We start from the raw sequence: 26451 nt of genomic DNA, 5'->3' as shown, positions 1-26451 counted from the left end.
TGGGGTGGCTGGAGGGAAATTAAATAATTGAGCAGAGCCCATAGCACAGGGCCTCGCACATAAATGACTCCTGAAATTATAGTTCCTAAAGAAAAATACTTGCAAACATGTTCCTTATAGATGTAATAATGTACTTGAGTGCATTCACTGAGGACACCTTGGCCTCACTAAGTACATCCTGGCCCCTGCAAAGTACTGAGCAACAATAAAGCTGGGTAATTGTGATTAGTTCTGATGAACTTACATTAGTGAATTTCCTGAAAGCTCACCATGTACCAGGTAGAGTCTTTTTTTTTTTTTTTTTTCATTTGGTCATGCCACACAGCTTGTGGGAACTTAGTTTCCCGACCAGGAAACGAACCCTGGCCTTGGCCGTGAAAGCTCTGAGTCCTAACCACTGGACCACCAGGGAATTCCCGAGACAGAGTCTTAAGCACTGTATGTGTATGAACTCATTTAATCCTCACATCCTCCCTGAGATTCTACTACTGTTGCCACTTTGTAGATGAGGAAACTGACCGAGAGGCAGGTTCCCTGTGAGCCCTAAGGTCACGATAGTAACCCCACAGCCTCTCCTGTCCCACCCCACCTGGCTCCTGCCTTCTGGGTCCTACCGTCCCGTCCACCCCATCTGCCCCGGGACAGCCCCTCAGAGACTCGGAGATGCTGTCTCTCCAGGCTGAGCAGCTCCCTGGCGTCTAGGAGGAGGACAGGTGTGTCTCCTCTGATTTAGAGTCTGTGCTGTGTGCGCTAAGTCACTTCAGTCGTGTCCGACTCTCTGCAACCCTATGGACCATAGCCCTCCAGGGTCCTCTGTCCATGGGGATTCTCTAGGCAAGAATACTAGAGTGGGTTGCCATGCCCTCCTCCAGGGGATCTTCCTAAGGGATCGAACCCACATCTCTTACATCTCCTGCATTAGCAGGCAGGTTCTTTACCCCTAGCACCACCTGGGAAGCCTCCATTTAGAGCCTACACACACACACACACACACGCACACACGCACGCATGCACATCCATAAATCAGAGTCCTGTCCTTGGCTGACTGCTGGCCTAATGGGCTGAAAGGAAGCAATGGCCTCTGGATTATAAATATCCCTGTCCTGACAGGGCTTTTAGCAGCCTGGTCAATAGCCCATCAGACTGGCTAATGTCTATTAATGTGGGTCCTCCCACAGAAACCCTCTTAGGCACAGGGCCGACCAGCCTCTGGGGACCGCCTGCCATCCTTTGTTCACTAAGAAGGAAGAGAAGCTGTGTGGGGCTGGGGCCTCTGCTCTTGGAGGCCTGGGAGGAGTGCCCACCAGAGCCAGGCCTGGCTCTCAGGTACCTCCGAGTCTGAGGCTCACAGAGCTGGAGTCTGGAGTCTGAACGGGGCTCCTGGGCACATTGCCTCCAGTCAGCCAAGGCCAGGGACAATCAGCTCCCTCGAGAAACCTTTCTCAGGGCAGAAACTGGGGCTTGGCCTGGGCCAGAGTGCAGAGATCAAGGCCTTGAGAGCACCTGGGTAGGCCACAGCCAAAGACAGTGCTGCTGACTTCTTTGGCCCTTTGGCCCAGGAAATGATCCAAGAGAAGGGAAAGGCTGTGTGCAGGAAGCGGGTCAGGACACTGACTCAGACAGGGCTGGTGCTCCCTCAGACCACAGTGAGTATGCCACAGGCTCGCCCTGGGCTCCAGCCCAACTCTGCCCTTCACCTTCCCCATGACCCTGGGCAAGTTCCTCCTCCAGCCTGGGCGTGGGCGTGGGGGTGGGGATGGTCAGTGATCCATTAGTAATGCCTGCCACAGGTGCATGCCAGTTGAGCTTTGCTGTGTTTTTTACCATTCCTGATCGCAGAGCCCCTCAGACACTGCAGTTTTATCAGAAATTTTTAGCTAATCCTGCAAGGACCTGATCTTTTCAGAAAGTCTGTAGTCTTGTCTTAAATATCTTTTTTTAAAAAAATTATTTATTTTTAATTGAAGGATAATTGCTTTACAATGTTGTGTTGGTTTCTGCCATAGATCAACATGAATCAGCCATAGGTATACACGTCCCCTCCCTCTTGAACCTCCCTCTTAAATACCTTTTTATTGCAAAATTTTACACAGTTTTTATAGTTTAGAAAAAAAAAATTTTAAGATACAGAGGATGATTTTTAAAAAGCCACACCCATTTAGCTCACCATATAGAGATAACCATGAATAACAGTTTGATGCATTTCCTTCCAGTCTTTTTTTCTCAACTTTAGTGTACATGTGTGGGACTTCCCTGGCTGTCCAATGGTTAGGACTCTGTGCTTCCAATGCAGGGGATGTGGGTTCCATCTCTAGTCAGGGAGGAACTAAGATCCCTCATTCCAAGAGGCACAACCAAAAACTTTTATAAAAAAAAATATATATATATATATATATATACACATGTATATATGCACATACGTAGATGTATGTGTATGTTGGCAACCCACTCCAGTATTCTTGTCTGGAGAATCCCATGGACAGAGTAGCCTGGCAGGCTACAGTACCTAGGGTCACAAAGAATCGGACACGACGGAAGCAACTTAGCACGCATGCATGTGCGTGTACACACACATGTACATATAATAAAAGCTCTTATTTGAGCACTTACTATAGGAGATCACTGTTGGACTTTTCAGCTACAGTACGTCATTTTACCCTCATCACCCTGCAAGGAAGAGATTATTAGTCATCTTTTAGGACAGTAGAGAATGACGTAGTGGCTGGAGCGATGGTCCCATGGAGACCTGAGCTGGGCCTGTGGGTGCAGAGATCTCTTTGCAGGGCCCTCCCTCCAGGTGCTGCCTTGCTGCTCTCCTCCCTGCCCGGGGGCCCGTTTTCTTCATCCAAGAAGAAGGCTAAACCATCTGAAAGAAATTGATCTTTTGCTCACCTCCTCACACAGCACTATCAAATGACACATCCGAAGCTTTTATTTTCCCTCTCTCTCTGAATGTCTGTTGTTGTTTAGTCGCTCAGCAATGTCCACTTCTTTGCAGCCCCATGGACTGCAGCATGCCAGGCTCCCCTCTCTTTTACTATTTCCCAGAGTTTGTTCAGATTAATGTCCATTGTGTTGGTGATGCTATCCAACCATCTCATCCTCTGCCACCTTTCTCCTATTGCCTTCAATCTTTCCCAGCCTCAGGATCTTTTCCAATGTATGTGAAAGTACTTTTTTATTTTCTAAACCCTTTGATGGTAAGTTACCTATATCTTTTCCCTTTATCCTTAAATACTACTATGTTTCCTAAAAATAGGAATTTTTTCTTACATACCCACCGTACATTGTCAAATTCACTCAGTTGAGCTTTATAATACTTTTATCTACCATTCAAGTCCCAATTTGTCAAATAATGTGCTTTATAGAGTTCCCTCTCCTGGAAGGGATCCAGTCTAGGGAGAGATGTCTAAGACTCTTTCCCAAGGAATGAGATCAGAATTGGGCAGAGGATTTCTGAAGGGGAGCCTGGGACCATGGCCTGTTTTCAGAGCTAAGATGCATGAACCAGAGGCTCACGTGTCTGTCTCCTAGTTTGCCAGAGTAATAGGATGTCCTATGTCTGTAGTCACGGCAGCTGCCCTCTCTGTAGCCCTAGGAGGCAAAGCCATAGAGCGTCCCTGGTCTTTGCTTCCTCTCCCTTGGGCATGGTCTCAGGACATCCCACAAGAGTGCAGGGGGCTCTGCAGAGTTGGGCAGGTGAGGGAAGAAGAGCCTGTGGGTGTTCCCTGAGTTCACTCTGTCCTTGAAAATACATTTTTAAATGTCCCCGAGACTATTGTGTGAGGTCAAGTACTGCGTCTCATATTCACCCAGCACTTTGCACTGGGCCTGTCCTCCAGGCTCCTTGTAATAATCTGCCAGATGGGTGGGTGTCAGCCAGTTTTCTTCTCCCCTGTCTCCTTCACTTAGATATAAGGGTGGAGCCTTCCGGTGGGCGGGCTCTAACACCTGAGGCTGGGCAGTGGATGTGGGCGGTGTCTGCGTTGGCAGGCAGAGGGCGTTCTGGGCCCTGTACTGCCAGGGCCATGCAGTGTGATGCGTAAAATCAGTGTGTTGGTCCCTGCCAGCTGCCAGCTTCTGTGCTTGAACTGGTGTAGTTTTCTTATGACCCAAGAGTTCTCCGCTGCAGGGCTGTGAAACTTGTGTGTCCTCCCAGCCCCTAGACAGGAATTCTCGGCAGGAAAGAGGGGAAGGGAGGAAATGCCCTTTCTTTTTTCTTTTTTTGATTCATGTATTTTTGGCTGTGCTGGGTCTGTGTTGCCGCGCAGGCTTTTCTGCGGTGGATGGGGGCTACTCTCTAGCTGCGGTACGCAGGCTCCTCATTGTGGTGGCTTCTCTGGTTGTGGGGCACAGGCTCTAAGGGTGCACAGGCTTTAGTAGTTTGAGCTCCCTGGCCCTAGAGCACCAGCTCAGTAGTTGTCGTGCACGGCCTCAGTTGCTCCATGGCATATGGGATCTTCCCGGATCAGGGATTGAACCTGTGTCTCCTGCATTGGCAGGTGGATTCTTACCACTGTGCCCCAGGAAAAACCCACCCTTTCTTTTTAATTGAAGTATAACTCATATGCTTCCTCTGTGGCTCAGCTGGTAAAGAATCCACCTGCAATCTGGGAGACCTGGTTCGATCCCTGGGTTGGAAAGATCCCCTGGAGAAGGGAAAGGGTACCCACTCCAGTATTCTGGACTAGACAATTCCATGGACTGTATAGCCCATGGGGTCGCAAAGAGCTGGACATGACTGAGCGACTTTCACTTTCATAACTCACATACTGTAAAATTCACCATTTAACTGTATAATTCAGTGGGTTTTAGATATTCACATGCTGTGTAACCATCACCACTAATTTGAAAATAACTTCGTCACCCCCAGAAACCCCATACCCATTAGCAGTCACTCCCCATGCCCTAGGCAACCACTAGTCTGCTTTCAGTCTCTATGGATTAACTATTTTGGATTTTTGTTATTGTTGTCACACCTAGAAGCTTCTGGGATCTTAGTTCCCCAACTTGAGACATGCCCAGGCCCCCAGCAGTGAAAACGCAGAGTCCTGACCACTGGACAGCCAGGGAATTACCGCTATCTTGGACTTCTCACATGTATCAGTCAGGGTTCAGAATTCTAGGTACCAGGGAGTGTGCTTCTTTGCTCAAGCAGCAGAACTACATCTGGTAGATCATCTAAGCAGATCATGCAATATGTGGCTCTTTATGTCTGGTGTCTGTCAGCTAGCATGATGTTTTCAGTGTTCACCCACGTTGTAGCCTGTGCCCGTACTTCCTTCCCTTTTTTGAACGTATTTCATTTTATGAATATACTGGGGCTTCCTGGGTGGCTCAGCGATAAAAGAATCTGCCTGCAATGCAGGAGACGCAGGTTCTTATCCCTGGGTTGGGAAGATCCCCTGGAGGAGGAAATGACAACCCACTCCAGTACTCTTCCCTGGAGAATCCCATGGACAGAGGGGCCTAGTGGGCTATAGTCCACGGGGTCGGAAAGAGTTGGACATGACTTCATTCCCTTTTTTGAAAAATATTTCATTGTATGAATACACTACGGTTTTATATATCCATTTATCCATTTATGGACATTTGGGTTGTTTCCACCTTTGGGCTATTTTGAATAATGCTGCTGTGAACATTGGTGTACCGTTTTTTTTATAGACGTATGTCTTTATTTCTCTCGGGGCTGTACCTAGGAGTGAATTATGGGGTCATACAGTAACTCTGTTTAGCCTTTTGAGGAGCTGCCAGACTGTTTTCCTCCGTGGCTGCACCATTTCTGCATTCCTGCCAGCAGTATATGAAGAGAAATGTCCTTTTATTAAACACCTACCGTGTGCTAGACATTTGCGCTGGACCCTTCCCATCCCTCACCTCCTATGACCCTCACTCGAACTCTCTGAAATATCTGTTACTGCCTCCATTTTCCTGAGGCTCCGAGAGGTGTTGTGACTCCCCCAGGATCACACCGGGATTAGTGGTAAGTCCTGGATTCACTACTAGCTCTGCCCTCTACATCTTCCTGTCCACTCAGTGACTGCTGGCTGCCCTAGTGACTCTCCTCCAGATGCTAAAGTGGAATTAGCCGCATCCTCTCCTCAACCTCCCTGGGTACTGTTTTACAGACAGGAAAGTTGGACCCCCACTACCCAAAGGTCTGCGGGCACAGAGGGAATGTCTTAGATGTCAAATGGAACCCTTTCAATGATTTTGAGATCGCCTCCTGTTCTGAAGATGCCACGGTGAGTGCTCCTTTCCCGAGAGGAGTGGGGCTGGGGTACAGGGAGATAGAATGGCATCTGGATGCATCTCTGATGCTCCTGACTCCTCCATCCTTGACAAGGTGAGGTCACTGTGTGAGGAGGGCATGAATTAGATAGAAGTTCTGGGCTCCGTGGGACTTGGGGTGCCACCCCTCCTCTCTATGGGCCTCAGTCTCCCCATCTATAAAATGGGCCTAATAGCTCCCAACCATCCAATGCAGATCAGTGTCATTTCCTGATGGGAATGCACATCTTCTGGGGAAACTATAAAATGCTGTGAAGGGCATTTTTTACTGTGGCTTGAAAATATTATGCCATATAATCTCATAGACAGTGGGGAAGGAAGATCTTACTTAGACGGAAGATTTAAAAGGATAAGACTGGGAGCATTAAATACCTACCTTCTCACCTTTAGTCTTCCTCTTCTGGGCCATCCAAGGGGGCCTCTCTCACAGAAGGGGTTGGGGGTTGTCCCTGCCCTGTCCTGCTCCAGAGACTGCGCTGGCTTCCCAGTACCCTGAGGATATAGCATAAACCCTTCCTCTTGGCATTCAGAGCTCTCCCCTGAGCCTTTGAGACCACTGTACTCTGAGGGATATTCTCTATAGGCTGAGAGGTGGACTTGCTGTGATCTCCAGCCTGGGAATCAGGTCTATGGCCCATTCACTCACCTACCAGTTAGGATAGCACAGGTTCCCAGAAGCCTGGGCTCATCTCCAGCCCCTGCTTGGGCTGGAGGACCTTGGGAAAGCCCCTGTCCCTCTGAGGAGCCCCAGCTGCCTCTCCACTGAATGACAGGTAGATTCAGAGAGACTTGCCCTGGCCCTTCTGTGGGGCAGTGCCAATGTTGTTGCTCAGGGTTGTCGGGGTACGAGGGGACCCCAGCTAATAACTCCCCTTGGGCTATGTCTCTCCTGACAGATTAAAATCTGGGACATCCCCAAGCAGCTGCTGACCAAGAATCTCACAGCCTTCAGGAAGGAGCTGGTGGGCCACGCCCGCAAAGTGGGCCTGGTGGAATGGCACCCCACAGCTGCCAACATCCTCTTCAGCTCCGGCTACGACTACAAGGTGGGTTTGTGTATTTAGTCTCCTGGGGCTCCCCTGACATAGAACCATACTGGGTGGGTTAAGACAACAGAAATGTATTTCCACAGTTCTGAAGGCCAGAAATCCAAAGTCAAGATGTTAGGAGGGCCATGCTTTCTCCAAAGGCTATAGGGAAGAGTCCTTCTGTGCTTCTTCTAGCTTCTAGGGGCTCCAAGCGTTCCTTGGTTCATAGCTGCATCACTGCATTCTGCCTCCATCTTCTGTCTTCTTCTCTGTGTATCTATGTGTCTTCTCTTCTTATAAGGACATCGGTCATTGTAGGGCCCACCCAAATCCAGTATAGCCTCCTTGCATTGATACCTCTTTCAATTCAGTTCAGTTCAGTCGCTCAGTCTTGTCCGACTCTTTGCAACCCCATGAATTGCAGCACGCCAGGCCTCCCTGTCCATCACCAACTCCCGGAGTTCACTCAAACTCACGTCCATCGAGTCGGTGGTGTCATCCAGCCATCTCATCCTCTGTCGTCCCCTTCTCCTCCTGCCCCCAATCCCTCCCAGCATCAGAGACTTTTCCAGTGAGTCAACTCTTCGCATCAGGTGGCCAAAATATTGGAGTTTCAGCTTTAGCATCAGTCCTTCCAAAGAACACCAGGACTGATCTTTAGAATGGACTGGTTGGATCTCCTTGCAGTCCAAGGGACTCTCAAGAGTCTTCTCCAACACTGCAGTTCAAAAGCATCAATTCTTTGGCGCTCAGCTTTCTTCACAGTCCAACTCTCACATCCATACATGACTACTGGAAAAACCATAGCCTTGACTAGATGGACCTTTGTTGGCAAAGTAATATCTCTGCTTTTCAATATGCTATCTAGGTTGGTCATAACTTTCTTTCCAAGGAATAAGTGTCTTTTAATTTCATGGCTGCAGTCACCATCTGCAGTGATTTTGGAGCCCCTAAAAATAAAGTCTGATACTGTTTCCACTGTTTCCCCATCTATTTGCCATGAAGTGATGGGATGGGATGTCATGATCTTAGTTTTCTGAATGTTGAGCTTTAAGCCAACTTTTTTCACTCTCCTCTTTCACTTTCATCAAGAGGCTTTTTAGTTCCTCTTCACTTTCTGCCATAAGGGTGGTGTCATCTGCATATCTGAGGTTATTGATATTTCTCCTGGCAATCTTGATTCCAGCTTGTGTTTCTTCCAGTCCAGCATTTCTCATGATGTACTCTGCATATAAGTTAAATAAGCAGGGTGACAATATACAGCCTTGACGTACTCCTTTTCCTATTTGGAACCAGTCTGTTGTTCCATGTCCAGTTCTAACTGTTGCTTCCTGACCTGCATATAGGTTTCTCAAGACCTCATTAAATCTGTGAAAACCCTATTTCCAAATAAGGTCATATTCTGAGGTTTCAGGTAGACATAAGTTTTGGTGTGGGACAAATCCATTAGTGTGTTCAATCCATTAGTCTTCCTGGAGGGGGTGAGCTGGACCCTGCTCAGAGATGCCTCACCCTCCTTCATTGACTGTCAAGTTAGCAAGCTGTGGGCCCTATGGAATGAGAAAATTCACAGCATAGGAGATCTTGATTCTGTTCCCACTCAGTCTCTGACTTGCAGTGTGACCTGGGAAAGTCCCTATTCTTCTCTGGGCCTCAGTCTGTACACAAATGGGGTTGATGCCATCATAACTTCTAAACTCTTCCTTTCACAACTCTATAAGGCTTTACAGAGGCACCTCAGAAGCCTCTGTGATGGATAAGAGGGTGGGATGGGAGTGGTTGAAAGGTCCTCTACCCCATTCTGATCAGAAGTGCTCTGTTATCTGTTTAGATAGGGTGTGCTGCTGCTTATGGGCTTCCCTTGTGGCTTAGCTGGTAAAGAATCTGCCTGAATGTGAGAAACCTGGGTTGGGAAGATCCCCTGGAAAAGGGAAAGGCTACCCATTCCAGTATTCTGGCCTGGAGAATTCCATGGACTTGTAGTCCATAGGGTGCAAAGAATCAGACATGACTGAGCGCCTTTTACATCACTGCTTATGGTTGTACAGTTTTATCTGTACACAACTCGAGGGGGCTCTGTTCACATCTTGGACTATGGGAATGGGTTGCCCTGGAGCTGTGCACTGCACAGCCTGTGCAGCTAAACACAGCATCCCTTATTAACTGTGCGGTGGAAACTGTTGCTAATGACTGTTTGAAACCCCCTGGATTAGCTGGTTCCCTGGGGTCCTCCCAGCATGGATGTTTCATTGCTCCAAGCAGATGGTGTTTTCTTTTCACTGCTAGACAGCCTGACTGCTGACTTCCCCCTCCTGCCACGTGGCCACTTCAGCGGGCAGATCCATCCTCTCACCCGAGGCCTTTTGGCCAGACTGCCATCTGTGGCTTCCCTCTGGGGATACCATGTTTCACTGCAGCCTGGCTGTCGTGTGACTGTGGGGACTGGGACGGGGCTGGGGGTGGGGCTGGGTTCAGAGCTGGCTCTCTGCTGTGCAGGTGATGGTCTGGAACCTGGATTCAAAGGAGTCTGTAATCATGAGCCCCGTGAAGACAATTAACTGTCACCAAGATGTGATCCTTTCCATGTCCTTCAACACCAACGGCAGCCTGCTGGCCACTGCCTGTAAAGACCGCAAGATTCGGGTTTTAGACCCCCGAGCAGGGACCGTCCTTCAGGTTAGTGCTGGGCTGGGGTCCAGCTTGGGATCGGAGGAGCAAGAAGTGGAGTGGGCATGGGGGAAGCATAGGGGCTTCTGAGAACAGAGCAGTAATGCTGTCAGTGTTCTAGCCAAAGTCTTTATGCATGTTATCCCCATCTGTTGGGAGGTGTTGAATATATCATACCCATTTTTCAGATGAGAAGAGTAAGACTTAAGAAAGGCTAAGGGACTTGCCCACACTGAAAGCTGAGACTTGAACCTGGTCTAACTCCAAAGCTGTCAATATGCCTTGGCTTTGTTAAGAGGCATGACATGGAGTCAGGAGACCATAAGGTACCACTGCTATCCACTGTGTGACCTTAGACAAGCGCTTTCTGCTCTCTGAGGCTTTATTTTCTCATCTGCAACAATAGGACATTAGTCCTTCTTCTGGGAAGTTTAAATGAAATAACCCAGGTGACAGTACCCACTTGCATGTAGTGAATGCTCAATAATAATCTTAGCAAAAACATGGAGCTGGGCTGAAGTCTGCCTCTGTCTTAATTTAAAAAAAGAACCCGCAACAAAAATAGTGGGAGAGACTTTATGTGGATGGGAAAGATCCAGGAAGGCTTCCTGGAGGTGGTGCCTCTGGAAGGATTCCCCCAGGCAAAGCTGGGATGAGAAAAGAAGGCATTTTGGGTGGAAGCCAAGGAGTCCCTGACCACACATGTCACTCCAGGAAGCCAACTATAAAGGGCACCGGGCCAACAAAGTGCTGTTTCTGGGAAACCTGAAGAAGCTGCTGTCCACAGGCACATCCCGGTGGAACAACCGGCAGATGGCTCTTTGGGACCAGGTGAGTCACCAGAGCAGCCCTACCAATGCCCCTCGCTGCACCCTCCCCAGCACCCCTTAGCCGAGTGCTGCTTCATCTGTTCATTCATGCATTCGCTCACTGACCAAACTGATTGATGACAACCAGGGAGGTGCCAGCAGCCTGATGGCACTCACCCAGACCTTGTGCATCTTGTCATTCGAGGAGGGGGAGGGGTTAGGACTTAGGAGAAGCCTTGATGTCAGGGAGGGGAGGTGGCTGGGCCTGGGACCAGGACTCGGGGTTGGGTGGGAGAAGCAAAGGGCCTTCTGGATGGGAGGAACAGCTGGAGCAAGGACTTAGGATGAAATAGGGAGGCATGTGAGCAAGAAGAGCTGCCTGTTCAACGTGGGTGGGGGTGAGGAAGGGGGTGAAGACCGGGCCAAGTAGTATTGATTTCAAGGAGCTCTTGTCCAGAGTTGAACAGACTTCTCTATCTCTGAATCTCTTTGCCTCATAGTAGATATAATACAGGAGGACGAAGGCTGGAATGACATCATGCATATGAGAAGTGATTTGTTAAAGGCAAAATGCCAGCAAGGCAAAAGGAGGTGGTCTGTCTCTCACACACACATACACACATACACACACACAGAGCCCTGGGGCAGGAATTCTTATGTTAGCACCACCAAGGTCCTCAATGAGTGACCCACAGGCCTTCCTGGTCTTCCTTCCTTTGCAGGATGACCTCTCTGTGCCTGTCACAGAGGTGGACCTCGATGGCTCCTCAGGTGTGCTATTTCCCTTCTATGATGCGGACACCAACATGCTCTACGTGGTGGGAAAGGTCAGTCTGGCACAGGAGGGAGGCGCTGCCTGGTCCCACTGGCCTGGGGCCCTTGGAGTGCAAGGCAGGGGCAGGGCCAGGCAAGAGTGGCTGGATCCTCTACCCCTGTGGTGAGCCCCCAGCCCTCTCCCACCTTCCTGGCTCCACAGGAACACCTGGGGCCAGGGCTTTGGCCGGACACCCTGAGCTAGTTGACCGCCCCCTCACCCCGCAATTCTGGGTCCAGATGAGGAGGGACCAGTTGGTGTTTCTTGGCAGGGGCACCTTCGAATTTGGGCAGAGGGGGTCTTCACCGGGTAGGACTGTCCTGTACTCGGCATCCCTGGCCCCTCACCCCAGTGTCAGGCACAGCAGCCACCCGCCCACCCAGTCATTATGACAATGACAACCCGAAGTGCCCCAGGGGTAAGACCCACTGGATCGTCTCAGGACACTGCACTTTTGACCTTCGTGTGCAGCTCTTGGATGGAGTGGGGTTCAGGTCTGTGCTCCCCAAGCCTCTGCCTTGGAGACACACGGGTGGGCTTTGGGTCATGGTTGGGGGGATTGAGTGTTAAAGTGAGGACCCCCTGCTGCCTTGGTGACCGTTCCCTGGTGTGCCCTGTGTGAGGTGGCTCTGCCGACTCATCACTCATAGTGAGCATCAGGTTTCTGAGGTGTGGCAGTGGGGCCAGGCAGGGGGCTTGCGGGACCCGGCCCTGAATGGTACCCTCTCTCCCGCAGGGAGACAGGAACATCCACTACTATGAGATCAGTGCCAACAAACCTCACCTGAACTACCTGATGGAATACCACTCCTATAATCCACAGAAGGGGATCGGTGAGTGTGGGACACGGAGGCCACGGGGGCCTGGGAGATAGGGATGAGTCAGCTGCAGGACCCACCCTAAAAGCAGCGCAGGTCAACACTCTGAGTCAATGGGAGCTCTACTTGAGGTATGTGGGATGTTCTCTGGGAGCACGCAGGAAGAAGCCAGGGACGGCTTCCTGGAGGAGGCAAGACCTGAGGAGCCAAAAGGGAAGCCGAGCAAGGCATGGGGAGAGTATGAAGGTGTCGTAGCTGAAAGTTGAGCAGTTACAACAGTAGCAAGAAGATGGGGGACACTGACCTAAGAGAGGCCCTAGTTTTTAAGTATGTTTAGGGGTAAGAAACAAAACAAGACAGGATGCAGCTCTGCGCCCTCTACAAGAAACCCACTTATACATAAAGACACAGCTAGATTAAAAGTAAATGGAGAAAGATAAGAGCGTGCTGACATTAATCAAAGGGAAGCTGGAGTCACTGTATTAAGGGCATCTAGGGGAATTCCCTGGTGGTCCAGCAGGTCACGCTCCACACTCCCAATGCAGGGGGCCTGGGTTCAATCCCTGGTTGGGCCCCCCATGCCGCAACTAAGTGTCCATATGCTGCAATTGAGACTCAGTGCAACCTAAATTTTTTTTTAAAGTGGCACAACTTAAATAAATACATTTTTTTTTTTTTTATAAAGACCGTCTGGGTTGGGAGCTGTGGGGATAGTGATGGAAGGCCTAGAGCAGAGCACACTTCCTGTAAAAGTCTGGCTAAAATCCTTGAAGATGGGAGGCAAAGTCTGATGGTTCCAACCCCATTTCCCCAGCACAGGGCCTGACCCAATGTAGGACGCTTTGTTGAGGGAAGAACAGTGGGAGGAGGGTGGTCTCTGTTCACATCCAGGTGTGCAGCCTGGCTTTGCCACTCACCCTGGGGCCCTGCTGCCCCAGGCCCCAGCTGAGGAATCCCTTGGCCCTCTTCCGTCATCTACCCACAGGTGTTATGCCAAAGAGAGGTCTCGACGTGTCCTCCTGTGAGATCTTCCGTTTCTACAAGTTGATCACAACCAAAAGCCTCATCGAGCCCGTATCCATGATTGTACCCCGACGGGTAAGGGCGGTAGGAGCCATCTCCAAGGGAGGAACCCCTCCTGGAGGAGGAGGAGCCTGGGACCTGGAGCCTGGAGCCCATCCCCCTGGGGATCCACCGGGAGGCTGATGGCCCCCCCTCAAAGGGAAGCCTTTCTCATGGTCAGTGTGCCCTCCCCGCTACTGCTGCTCTTGAGTTACTCCGCGACCTGGGGCACGTGCCTTTGCTCTGGGCCTCAGTTTCCTCCACTCACAGGGGTCGGGGGGAGAGTCTGCACCCCAGGCTCTCTAAGAGGTTCCCCCAACCATCCCCACTCTCACTGTCCTGATTGCTCCTGCAGTCAGAATCTTACCAAGAGGACATCTACCCGCCCACGGCCAGTGCCCAGCCCTCTCTGACAGCCCAGGAGTGGCTCAGTGGGATGAATAAAGGTGAGGAAGGCAGAGAAAAGGCCCAGGTGAATGTGGGGGACACTGGAGTGTCCAGTGGCCCCAAGTGGCTGAGAGGGTCTGGCTGATATTTGTGTCTTCCCATAACCCATAACCCCAGAGGATTGGTGGTTGACAGTTGGTTAAGAGCAACTAGGGGCCTTTCCTGGGGGTCCAGTTGGTGAGACTCTGGCCATTAGGATGCATATATGCGGATCGAGGCAGGAAGGGGCTTGCCCCCAATGGCTCAGGAAACTCTCCCCAATTCAAGGAATTTTGCTCCATGGGAAATGTCTTTATACCCTGGACTATGCAGAGTGACTGGACAGTCCCAGCTGGATCCCCTGCCCATCCTCCCACCACTTCTGCAATTACTCTTTAACCCCAGAGACCCTGTAGGCAGTGGCCCCTTCCCGGGCCCTTCTGCCCCTCTGCCTGCCCTGACCCTCCCTCCTGGGTCTGCCAACACAAGGGCCTGCACAGTGGGAGGCGGGTGTTGGGAGAATTCGTGAACTGGTAGATGGCAGAGTGCAGCACAGGCGGGAGGAGCTCATGGTGTTCTGGGGCAGCCCCTGCAAACCAAGCCTCGCTTAATCACATGAGTGTACATGTGCACTCTGCTCTAGCCTGTGGGCTTGTGCCTGTCTGCATGGGGCCACCCGTGTGGCATGTATCTTTGTGTCTGTGTGCGGCTCCGTGTGTGTCAGCACCCCTCAGGCCCGTCTGTTCAGGGGCTCTCCAGCCTCTCACAGCCCTCTGCTTCCCTCCCAGAGCCCGTCCTGATGTCCCTTAGGCCTGGTGCCGAGCCTCTGAGCCCGCAGCCTCTACCCTCAGAGAGAACCCTCTCCATGCCCACGGCCCCCACCTCGCCTCATCTCTTCAACCAGACAGAAAGCCTGGTTGCAGAGGATGGCCGGAGGCCCTTCTCCCTACTAGAGGAGAAGGCACCAAGGTGGGCGGCAGAACACAGACAGGAGGAGAAGAAAACCTGGCTCTCAGATGGCTTTGACATCTTCGAATGCCCCCCACCAAAGACAGAGAACGAGGTGCGAACATGGCGGGGCTGGGTCTACCAAGGGAGGGGAGCAGCTGGGGAGGGGAGGGAGAAAGTGAGGGTGAGAAAAATGACCCACAGTGTGGCCTGGCCTGGCCACTTAACTCACCTTGCTGGTTCACTTAACAAGCAGGTCATGAGCACCACCCACATGCCAAGATATGGTGGGTTTACTTACAGATGGTGAGGAACCATCTGTAAAAAGACAAGGGTTTGACTTGGATATTAAAGTCCCTTCCGGTTCTGACTCTCTAGGATTTTCTGTGCTCTTAGAGTCAACTTTTATTAAGTGCCCACCATGTGCCGGGTCCCACTTAGATAGGCACTCGCATCATCTGATTGTGTTTTCTCAACAGCCCCGAGAGTAGGTAGCAGCTAACAGATACAAGGGCTGGTGTCTCATGGAGGGATTCTGAGTCTGGCTCTCCTGAGCGCTAATTCTGGGACTCAGGGGCTGAATCCCCCCCAGCCTCAGTTTCCACAGTGGTGACGTGGGAGCATTAATACTACTTCCCGCCCTCATGGGGTGTTGTCAGCATTCAGTGGAATAACAGAGATCCTTAGGGGAAACACCCAACATCTAGTGCCATCCTGTACACTGGCAGCAATTGTAATAATGCTGAGGTTAGTTTTCTGACCCCCAGTTTCCAGGGGAAGAAACTGAAATTCAGAGGGGTAAGTAACCTGTCCAAGGTCACACAGGTTAGTGGTGGTGAAAACTCCAGTCTCTAGAACTTCAGGGTCAAGTACCCTTTTCTCCACCCGTGGGGAAATCTAAGGAAACAAGAAATATCTGAAACGTCAGTTCTTTTTTGAATTTCATTTCCTGGGTGAAGAAAACAAGGTTTTTGTAAAAGATCTACCGTGGCTGCCCCCTCAAGTGTCAGCCATGTTCATATCATCACCCCCCTTTCTGAGTGACAAAGGGGCAATGTCAGTGCTTTCTGCTGGGGTCCTGCACCCTTGCATCCCAGGACAGCCCAGTGACCGTCCGCTCTGCTCTGTGCTCTCCCAGCTGCTGCAGATGTTCTATCGGCAACAAGACGAGATCCGAAGGCTCCGGGAGCTGGTGACCCAGCGGGAGGTCCAGGCCAAACAGTTGGAACTGGAGATCAGAAACTTGCGTATGAACTCACCGAGGCTCTGAACAGAGTCCTCTGCCCTCCTCGCCCTCAGGGACACCAGTCGGCTCCATGAGGAGGTCCAGAATCAAACCACAGGTCCTCCGAGAACAGCTACTATTTCTATATTTTTTACCAGAAATGAAACTCTTCGTCGCTGAAAGATTCCAGTGGGACCTGCTGCCGATTTTCCATTTGCCTTCTTAAAACAATGGTGTCTGAATTGACTCTTTTTAGATGATACCTTGCCTTCGGTTTACTTGTTTTGAAGGGTCCACGATAATTTCTCAAGGGGAAAACAATGCTGTACAAAGTTAGAGCTGGAAGGACCTAGGAGGTGAAGCTGCCTCTGGTTTTCAAGCTGTGGTTCATAGCAAGGCAGGGTGGGGAAGATTAAGCCAGGAGGGCTGTTTTGTTTTGTAACATTGGCTTTTATGGAATACATAATTCTCCTACTAAAAATTAGAAGTTTGCGAAGAAGTGGCATGGTCCAGCTTCTTTATTTCATAGGTGGGGAAACTGAGGCCCAGAGACAGGCAAGTAATCAAGATCCCCAGAGAATCCATGGCTGGGCTGGGCTGAGCTCCTGGTCTCCTGGGTCTGTCTGCTGTTTGTGAGGCAGCACGTGTGCGGTTCTCAGCCCACAGGTCAGGAATCCATTGGTTCTGGCCTCATCTGTGCCCCTGACTTGCTCTGTGACCTCTCAGAAGTCATTCGCTCTCTGGTCTCACTTTCTCCATCTGAGCAAGGAGGCCCCTGGAATGTGCTGTCCTTTAGAGGATCTGCCACCTGAGATGAAAAAACCTTGGCCTTGACCTGAGGAAAGCTACTTTGCAGGGTGATGATCTGGGTTTGCTGCAGGAACTCAAACAACATAGGGGCAGAGGAAGTTTAATTTCCAGGAAGTAAGTCAAGGTTCCGCCTAATGGTGGAACACAGACAGAAGGCCATCCTCTCTCCCTTCAACCAGAATCAGCCAAATTTGTGTAGACACTGTCCCTTAGGTGGGGATGCAGACAGCAGAGTGGTGCCCGTGACCACTGACTGCCACCACCAAAGCCCTGAGGTCATAGAGCCTGCCTCCTCCAGGATGATGTAGGTAGAGTTCAGCCCAAGGTAACAGAAGAGGTCCTCAGGAGGTGGGGAGCCTGCGCCCTGGAAGTGTGGCAGGAGAGCCCCATCGGCACCCACCCAGGAGGGCTTCTGGGGAGGGATGACTGTAGTGGGCAAGGAACTGGAACCAGATGACCCTGACTTCCCTTCCAAACTGGCAGTTTTTCTGTGTGTCTCTACTGTGTATTCTAAGCCCTTTCTCTAAGGTGCTCTCTCTCACAGTGGTCAGTACAACAATGCAGCTAGAGGCAGGGAATGCTGGAAGTTAAATGTGCCCCTCCTTACCAAGGCTGTGCCAGCCATGAGTTTTGCCCAAAGCACAGGGTGATCCTGGAACTAAGATGGGAACTGCAGGAGGCAACTCAGGCCTGGTATGTTTCAACCCAGGCTGTACCTTTGAATTCCTTTGGGGAGCCTTCAGGAACTACAGATGTACAGGCCCAACCCCAGACCACTGATGGAGAATCTCCAGAGTAGGGCCTGGCCTGGTATATGTTTTTTAAGTTCCCAGATGATTCTGCAACACAGGACAGAGACCCAGTGGACTGGTGCATCTGTACCTATTTTCAGTGAAGATGAGGATAGTGAGCGCCAGACAGGATCTGGGACTCCAACCCCATCTTCTAAGTCCACGCTGAAAGCTCCTAAAAAGTAAGAAACATCATCCTGGGGGTCTCTGGGACCCCTGACTGCAGCACGATGAAGGCTGTGTGCTCCTGATGGCCCCCTCCCCTTGCCATGGCTGAGTCCCCTCATTTGCCCACACACACACCACATGCCCACGTTCCCTGTCATGTTTACTAAGTTGCTGGGTCCTGCCAAGCTTGCCAAAGGCCGAATCTCAGGCATTGTCGGGGAAGCAGAGCTCCACTGAATGGGGTTATCTCCCCCCACCTCATCTGTGACCAGCACTTCACAGTTTACAAAGCCCTCTCACCCCACTCACTGACCCGTCCTACTCTAAACAGGTGAGCTAGGCTCTGCTATCCCCAAGTTCAAAAGGGAATACCTAGCCTCAGAGAATGAAGAATCATCAAGCCCAAGGCACAAGCTGAAAGGCAGGAAGGTGAGGTCCTGTCTGGGGAGCTGCCCACATGCCTCCTCCACACGGAGCCTTCCTGCTCAAGCTCTCCCCAACCCTAAGGGACCCATACCTCGTGCTTAAAAACAATATGAAGGCATCCATGAACAAACTTCTTTTCCTTTTTTTTTTACATCTACAATAAATTATTTAAATTATTTCACAGCAAGGGAGAGAGATAGATAATTTTTATCAGATATTTTTTTAAGCCATTTTTTAAAAATTGTTTTTGTTCTTGGCTGATGAAGTAGGACTTGCCCAGCATTTGCAGGGCCCTCAGGCTCAGGACAAGCAGACTGTGTACTCATCTCCTTACTCCATACCCTAAGAACCCCCGACTATTGACTCAGGAACTTTCTGAGAGTGAAGACAGCACTGGGAGGTGAGCTCTGGGGTGTATCTACAATCATTTGAGATTGTATCATAGAGGGAAGCAGGAAGTCAGAAATTGAGCTATGCTTTTAATACAAAACCGTGCCTGAAATCCTTTGATTATTTTAATATTGTTTCTGAAATTCCTTGTACCTTTATAAAAAAAAAAAACTAAAAGTGAAAATAAATAGATGTGGAATTGTGCAATGGAAAGAAGGTAACAAAATAATAAACATCTGCCTATACATTTTAATATATGGAGTTTTCCTTGACTTGTTTCACAAATACAGGTTTCCCTCGCTATCTGAATGTAGACGGTGCTCATGAAACCTTTCATAAGCCAAAATGGCTAAAAAGTGAAGAAGCAATTATCTTAATGCAAAATAAGTCAAGGCGAAGCACAGATGTTCACAGACACAGTTCAAAGCTGAGACAGCTTAATGTTAAGAATGCTGAGTGTCATTCCCGCAGAAGGAGTTTGCCAGTGCCACACTCACTGCCTGGGATGCTAGGAGGTGCCTGATGCCTCTATAATAACTCTGCAAAACAAATGCTGAATTTCTTTTTTTTGCTTTTTTGCCCCCTTTTTTTTTTTAATAAAAGGGAAAATCCGCTTCAGTTTTCTGTTAGTGAAAACAAATACTAATGTAGGTCTTTTGTGAAAGCAAGATGGCATACAGTGAACTTTTGGAGGGAGCCTGGGAGAGGAGTATATTTTGTAGGGACAGATGCAGGAGAGATCTGTTTTGAAAAGCCAGGAAAGCAGTTGGATGGAGAGGTGCAGTGCCTAGGGAGTGCCCTGCAGAGATGACTATGAGCTCTTTGGACAGTTTGAGATTGAGGAGGATGAGATGACATCAGAGGAGTGGCTATGGGTGCAAGGAAATCCAGGGGATGTGGGATCTTGGAAGGTTAGAGAAAAGTGTGTTTCAGGGAGATGTGATGAGTAGCGCCAATTGCCCCCCACAGTCCAGAGGAAAGAGGACCAGTGAGGTTCACCCACTTCTGGCAACATGGAGTGCTTCTCCTTATACTGAATGGGCTCTCCCTGGAATTCTCATCTGCCCTTGTACTTACCCACTAAGTGCCAGGTTCCAGGCAAAGTGCTGGGAATAATATCAGGTAGGCAAGACAGTCACTGCTTTCTCAGAGTTTAGAATCAGCTAAGCCAACAGCCTCAGAAACTGTTTCATACAGCCAAAATAAATCCTTTCATTCTTTCAAACAACCAACTTTTGCTGAGAGCCATCTGCATGCACAAGGACTTAGAGGTGCAGAAATGAAGAAATGTGATCTTGGCCTTCCAGGAACCAAGTGCAAGGTTATGTAGAGAATCCCTGTGTTAACCATGTTGTGATATTGAGACTGGTAGATGGGGAATTATGGGAGACTACAGGACAGGTGGGACTTCCCTGGTGGCTCAGAGGTACAGAATCCGTCTGCTAATGCAGGAGAAAGTTTGGAAAGTTTAGTCGCTCAGTCGTGTCCGACTCTTTGTGACCCCGTGGATTGTAGACTACCAGGCTCCTCCGTCCACAGAATTTTCCAGGCAAGAGTACTGGAGTGGGTTGCCATTTCCTTCTCCAGAGGATCTTCCCAACCCAGGAATCGAACCCAGGTCTCCCACATTGTAGGCAGACACTTTACCGTCTGAGCCACCAGGGAAGTACATAGGTTCAGTCCCTGGGTCAGGAAGATCCCCCTGGAGGAGGAAGTGGCAATCCACTTCAGTATTCTTGCTTGGGAAATCCCCTGGACAGGGGAGCCTGGTGGACTATAGTCCATGGGAGTTGCAAAGAGTCAGACCCGACTTAGCAACTAAACAACAAACAACAACAACAACAACACCTACTTGTTTGGGCCAGAAACCACCCTGGGAAACAGGCAAGACAGATTTCGTTCCTGGCCTCCAAAGAGTCCTCTGTTGTGGTTGGAAGGAAAGGGAGGGCCAAGGTAGGGGACATTGCAGGCTGCTCTTGGAGGGGAAGCAAGGAAGGCTTCCTGGAGGAAACGATATTCAGGCAGAAACCTGAAGGATAAATAGGAGTAAACAAGGCAAAGGGCATTTGAGGAAAACAGTGTTCCACACAGAGAAAAGTACCTACTCCCTGGTCTGGAAACAAGCAAAGGGTAGCATAGACAGGTCATGGGTATTAAGAGCCAAGGGGGACTTCCCTAGTGGTCCAGAGGGTAAGAATCTGCCTGCTATAGGTTCAATCCTGATTCTGGAAGATTCTCACATGCCATGGGGCAACGAAGCCCATGTGCCACAACTACTGAGCCCGTGTGCCCTAGCGCCCGTGCTCCACCTCAAGAGAAGGCACAGCAAGAGAAGTCTACATGCAGTAATGAGGACCCAGAACAACCAAATAAATAATAAAAAATTTTTAAATGTTAAAGAGGCAAGGACCTTGTAGGCAGGAGCTGAGACTTTTTTCCTGTAGCTTTATTGAGGTGTGATTGACAAAATTGTATATATTTATGTTGCTTGTGATTTCTTGAGGTGTACAAGATAATGACTTAATATATAAATATATTGTGAATTGGTCATCACTATCAAGTTAATTAACACATCCATCACCTCACATTACCATTTTTGTGCATGGTAAGAACAATAAACTGTGGAAAATTCTGAAAGAGATGGGAATACCAGACCACCTGACCTGCCTCTTGAGAAACTTATATGCAGGTCAGGAAGCAACAGTTAGAACTGGACATGGAATAACAGACTGGTTCCAAATAGGAAAAGGAGTACATCGAGGCTGTATATTGTCACCCTGCTTATTTAACTTATATGCAGAGTACATCATGAGAAATGCTGGGCTGGAAGAAGCACAAGCTGGAATCAAGATTGCTAGGAGAAATATCAATAACCTCAGATATGCAGATGACACCACCCTTATGGCAGAAAGTGAAGAGGAACTAAAAACTTCTTGATGAAAGTGAAAGAGGAGAGTGAAAAAGTTGGCTTAAAGCTCAACATTCAGAAAACTAAGATCATGGCATCTGGTCCCATCACTTCATGGGAAATAGATGGGGAAACAGTGGAAACAGTGTCAGACTTTATTTTTGGGGGGCTCCAAAATCACTGTAGATGGTGACTGCAGCCATGAAATTAACAGACGCTTACTCCTTCAAAGGAAAGTTATGACCAACCTAGACAGCATATTCAAAAGCAGAGACATTGCCAACAAAGGTCCATCTAGTCAAGGCTATGGTTTTTCCAGTAGTCGTGTATGGATGTGAGAGTTGGACTGTGAAGAAAGCTGAGCGCCAAAGAATTGATGCTTTTGAACTGTGGTGTTGGAGAAGACTCTTGAGAGTCCCTTGGACTGCAAGGAGATCCAACCAGTCCATCCTACAGGAGATTGGTCCTGGTGTTCTTTGGAAGGAATGATGCTAAAGCTGAAACTCCAATACTTTGGCACCTCATGCGAAGAGTTGACTCATTGGAAAAGACTCTGATGCTGGGAGGGATTGGGGGCAGGAGGAGAAGGGGACGACAGAGGATGAGATGGCTGGATGGCATCACTGACTCGATGGACATGAATCTGAGTGAACTCCAGGAGATGGTGATGGACAGGGAGGCCTGGCGTGCTGCGATTCATGGGGTCGCAAAGAGTCGGACACGACTGAGCGACTGAACTGAACTGAAGAACATTTGAGAGCCAATCTCAACACATTTCAAGTACACAATATAGTGTTATTAATGGCAGTCACCATGCTGTACATTAGATCGCCAGAACTGATGGGTTCTGTAACTTAAAATTCGTACCCTTTTCCCCCACCCTACCTTTTTCTGTCAGCCCCTGGCAACCACTTTTCTATTCTCTGTTCCAATGAGTTTGACTTTTTTTTCCCCCTTAGATTCCACATATTTAGATATGGTACAGTATTTGTCTTTCTCCACCTGGCTTTTCATTTAACATAATGTCTTCTGCTGCTGCTGCTGCTGCTGCTGCTGCTGCTGCTAAGTCACTTCAGTCGTGTCCGACTCTGTGCAACCCCTAAGAGGGCAGCCCACCAGGCTCCCCTGTCCCTGGGATTCTCCAGGCAAGAACACTGGAGTGGGTTGCCATTTCCTTCTCCAATGCATGAAAGTGAAAACTGAAAGTGAAGTCACTCAGTCGTGTCCGACTCTGAGCAACCCCATAGACTGCAGCCTACCAGGCTCTTCCGTCCATGGGATTTTCCAGGCAAGAGTACTGGAGTGGGGTGCCATTGCCTTCTCTGTAATGTCTTCTAGGCTCATTTATTTAGAAAATGGTAGGATTTCCCTTTCTAAGTCTGAATAATATTTCACTGTACATACATATACCACATCTTTCTCCAGTGATCCATTGATGACACCTGGGTTGTTTCCATATTTTGGCTATTGTAAATAGTGCTGCTGTGACCATGGAAGTGCAGATACCACAGAGATTCTGACTTCATATTATTTGGATATAATATATATATATTATATATATTTGGATATATATATATATAATATAACACCCAGAAGTGGGATTGCTGGATCATACGGTAGTCCTATTTTTAATTTTTTGAGGAACTTCCATAATGCCAACCGACATTCCATAGAAGCTGAGACTTTAGCGTGGGGGCAATCAGAGTTTCCTGAACGGTTTCTCACAATTGCAGGAATGGTTATTTCTCTTGGGGGAAAGGGCAAGAGAGAATTAAGGGAAAATGAAAAATGTAGGTAACGCACAACATCCCAGAAGGCCACAGCCAACTTTGGTCCCACCCACAGGGCTGCAGTTTTCCTGATCAAGACAAGGGTCACTTAGCGGGGAAGCCCACCTCCTTCCAGGTAGCCCATTCGATGTGACCCCCATTTCTGCTGTGGCTGCCTCTGGGCCAGACACTGAGCCGGGAGCCCAGGCCTGAGCATTCATTCACTGCGGGGCAGGTGGGCCGGACGGCACAGCGCAGTCCTCAGGGTGCTGATGCTGCGGCCATACCCGCCACCGCACCCCACTCCCCCGCCTCCGGCCGGCCTGCGTGCGGCGCCCTGCTACCCGCCTTTCCCTGCCGGAACTGGGCGCGCCCCGCCCCAGCGCCCAGCTTTCGATTCCCCACGGGCCTCTCGCTGCTGCTCTGCCGCGGCCCAGAAACTTGGAGGGAGAATGGCGGGCTCGGCGGTGCTCAAGGGGACTCCTGGGGGGTTGGGCCCCGCGGAACCCGAAGACGCGCGCGGTTGGCTCTGCTCAGAGCACGGCGACCGCGTGGTTGAGCTCTTCTGTCGCCGCTGCCGCCGCTGCGTGTGCGCGCTTTGCCCAGTGCTGGGCTCGCATCGCGGCCACCCGATCGGTTTGGCGCTGGACGAGGCGGCGCGCGTGCAGGTGGGGACGCTGGGGCGCGAGCCCCGCAGCAACGGGCGGGGAGGGGCGTGCCGGGTCCCACTGGCAGTTCCCGGTTGGAACCGGGACCGGCAAGGCGGCCCGGGGACCATCTCGGAGGCCGACCTGTTGTTCAGAAAGAGACTGAGGAAGGGTACCGGCGAGCCAAGGCCATCATTTAAGCATCAGAAGAAGTGGGTTTGGGAGTAAGAACTTGGGCGCCTGGCTGGCCGGGTATCCTGGACCTCATCCACCACGGTGGGTTCACCCCACGGCCTTTGGACCTAAAGAAAAGCTGCCTTTAACAAAGATGAAAAAATCCCTCCAGCTTAGAAAACAACAGTGTTTCAGGAAAGCCACACACACGCCTCCTCTGGTTTTCCCTCCTGGAGTTGCTGGGAGGGGCTGTGGGTCCCCATGGCTCTGGGGTTGGGCCGGTCTGCCCAACCCCGCCCCTCCCCCTCCCTACGCTCCAGACCACGCGCCTAACTGCCAGTGGGAGCTAGGTCAACCACAGTCAATGGGAGCTAGGTCAACCGCTTCGCCGACAAAAAGAGGCTTCTGGAGGCAGAGGCTGGGCCTTGAACCCAGGACTGCTCCCCACGGGCCCAGTCTCACTTTGGAGCGCTCATCCATGCTTAATCCTAATAGTGGAAGGGGGCTCTGGACTCCTGTTCCAGCCTAGTGGCCAACTTGTCCAGTGACTGGCCAAACCCCTGCAAAGCCCTCTTTGGGCTAGACAGGTGCTCCCCTCACAGATTTGATTCTGCCACTTCTACCTTCAGGAAGTGATTAATCCAGCCCTACAGCCATTCCCTGGGAATGGGGATTGGGGGCAGGAGGAGAAGGGGACGACAGAGGATGAGATGGCTGGATGGCATCACTGACTCGATGGACGTTGAGTCTCAGTGAACTCCGGGAGCTGGTGATGGACAGGGAGGCCTGGCGTTCTGCGATTAATGGGGTCGCAAAGAGTCAGACAGGACTGAGCGACTGATCTGATCTGATCTAGAGCCATTCCCTGCACTTGATTTAGCCATTGTGACTTTGAAGCTTGAGAATGGGCCACCTTGGGCTAATCTAGCAGGTGGAGCCCAGGATTCAAGGCTTTCCTCTGCCTCCAAGATCTTCTTTTTCTTATCTATAAATAGTTAATAATAACAATAGTTCCTCAAAATGCTGTTTTCAGAGTTAACAAGGCTGCTTTCAGAGATAACATCTTCTAATAGGTAGGTCCACCTACCTCTTTTGTATCCACACACCCATTCATTCCTTAGACATCCATTCAGCTTATCCATGAGTCAAGGAACAGACCAATTCTTCCCTGACCTGGAGGCGTCCCTTGGCTAGTAGGGGAAGAACAAACAAGTGACAACACAGTATGATAAGTATTGTAATTGGGGAGCCTGAGGCAGTGGTCAGTGGGAGCCAAAAAGAAGAAGTATGAACCAGGGACAGGAAGACCAGGAAGAGTTCCTGGGTGGGGGATGTCATTGAAACTGGCCATGACGAGTAAGTGGGGCTTCACCAAGCACCTAGACAGGAGAGGCACCCTGTGACTGGAGGGCTCAAGCACCGGGATGCCACATTATCCTTGGCTGACAGACAGGAGCTTGACCAGAAGATTCAAGGGAGGGGGGTGGGGGGGGATGGAGGATGTGCTCCTGGAAGATGGAAGGTGAGCTTATGGCTTATCCTTGGGTTACTATTGTGTTCCCATCCCCAGCGCTCACTCCCAATCTCCCATATAAGCTACACCTACTGAGCATTTTGTGTGCCAGGCACTACACCAAGCACTTTGTGTCCTCATTCTTTACAGCAACTCTGTGGGGTTGTCCCCCCTCCCCCCCGCCTTTTTTTTTTTTTTTTTTGCAGCTGAGGAAACTGAGGCTTAGAAAGGTGAGGCCACTTGCCTAGGTCATGTGGAAGGAGAGCTAGGACTCAGACCTAGCAGGTCCTGTCCGAGTCTGGGACTTGGGCTCATACATAGCGTGCTTCAGCTCTCCACTTGAAGCTGGCAGCCCCTGGTAATTCTGTTCAATCCAGCAAACACTTTAGGGACACCCCCTTGTCCCTCTTGGGGAGCAGGAGCCAAGAATGGAGCAGATCTGCCCTCAGAAAGTGCATAGCTGGTCCAGCAGATGAACGTAAGGTGAGCCGTAAGAAGGTAAGGCGGAGGTAAGGTCACAGCGTAGGGGAGTCCACAGAGCAGGTCTTTGAAGAAACGGCAATTGCAAACAGCAGAGATATGGAAGGGAGTTGGGTGCCACATAGGTGGGAGAGGGGACCTCTTACACATGCAGGTCCTCTGAACACCAATCCAGTCCAGAGGACCACAGACCAACCCTGGAGGGAGGTTCTGTGAAGGCAGCTCCTGGAACAGGCCCCAGAACTAACAGTACTCAGGATTCACTCTAGAAGTGAATGCTCTTCCAC

The 26451-nt window shown here is 50.2% G+C and overlaps 2 protein-coding genes across 8 annotated transcripts in view; both read left to right on the top strand.

Annotated features, from left to right (window-relative positions):
- Window positions 1–18926, top strand: part of CORO2A (coronin 2A) — a 65393-nt gene extending 46467 nt beyond the window's left edge. For 6 of the 7 annotated variants that reach the window (XM_024995963.2, XM_059889260.1, NM_001038220.1 and 3 more), the window contains 10 exon segments: window positions 6129–6245; window positions 7188–7337; window positions 9816–9995; window positions 10701–10817; window positions 11518–11622; window positions 12346–12442; window positions 13413–13525; window positions 13845–13935; window positions 14704–14978; window positions 16002–18926. In XM_024995963.2, the coding sequence (XP_024851731.2) occupies window positions 6129–6245; window positions 7188–7337; window positions 9816–9995; window positions 10701–10817; window positions 11518–11622; window positions 12346–12442; window positions 13413–13525; window positions 13845–13935; window positions 14704–14978; window positions 16002–16133 (1377 nt within the window). In that variant the 3' untranslated portion in view covers window positions 16134–18926. 7 annotated transcript variants of the gene reach the window in all.
- TRIM14 (tripartite motif containing 14) overlaps window positions 18098–26451 on the top strand; it is a 30592-nt gene continuing 22238 nt past the window's right edge. The window contains exon 1 of the mRNA XM_024996224.2: window positions 18098–24018. Within this exon, the coding sequence (XP_024851992.2) occupies window positions 23623–24018 (396 nt within the window). The 5' untranslated portion in view covers window positions 18098–23622. The remainder of the gene's footprint in view (window positions 24019–26451) is intronic.

Source organism: Bos taurus, chromosome 8, assembly GCF_002263795.3.
Source record: "Bos taurus isolate L1 Dominette 01449 registration number 42190680 breed Hereford chromosome 8, ARS-UCD2.0, whole genome shotgun sequence".
NCBI lineage: Eukaryota > Metazoa > Chordata > Mammalia > Artiodactyla > Bovidae > Bos > Bos taurus.
This window is presented reverse-complemented; position numbering and strand designations above follow the sequence as displayed.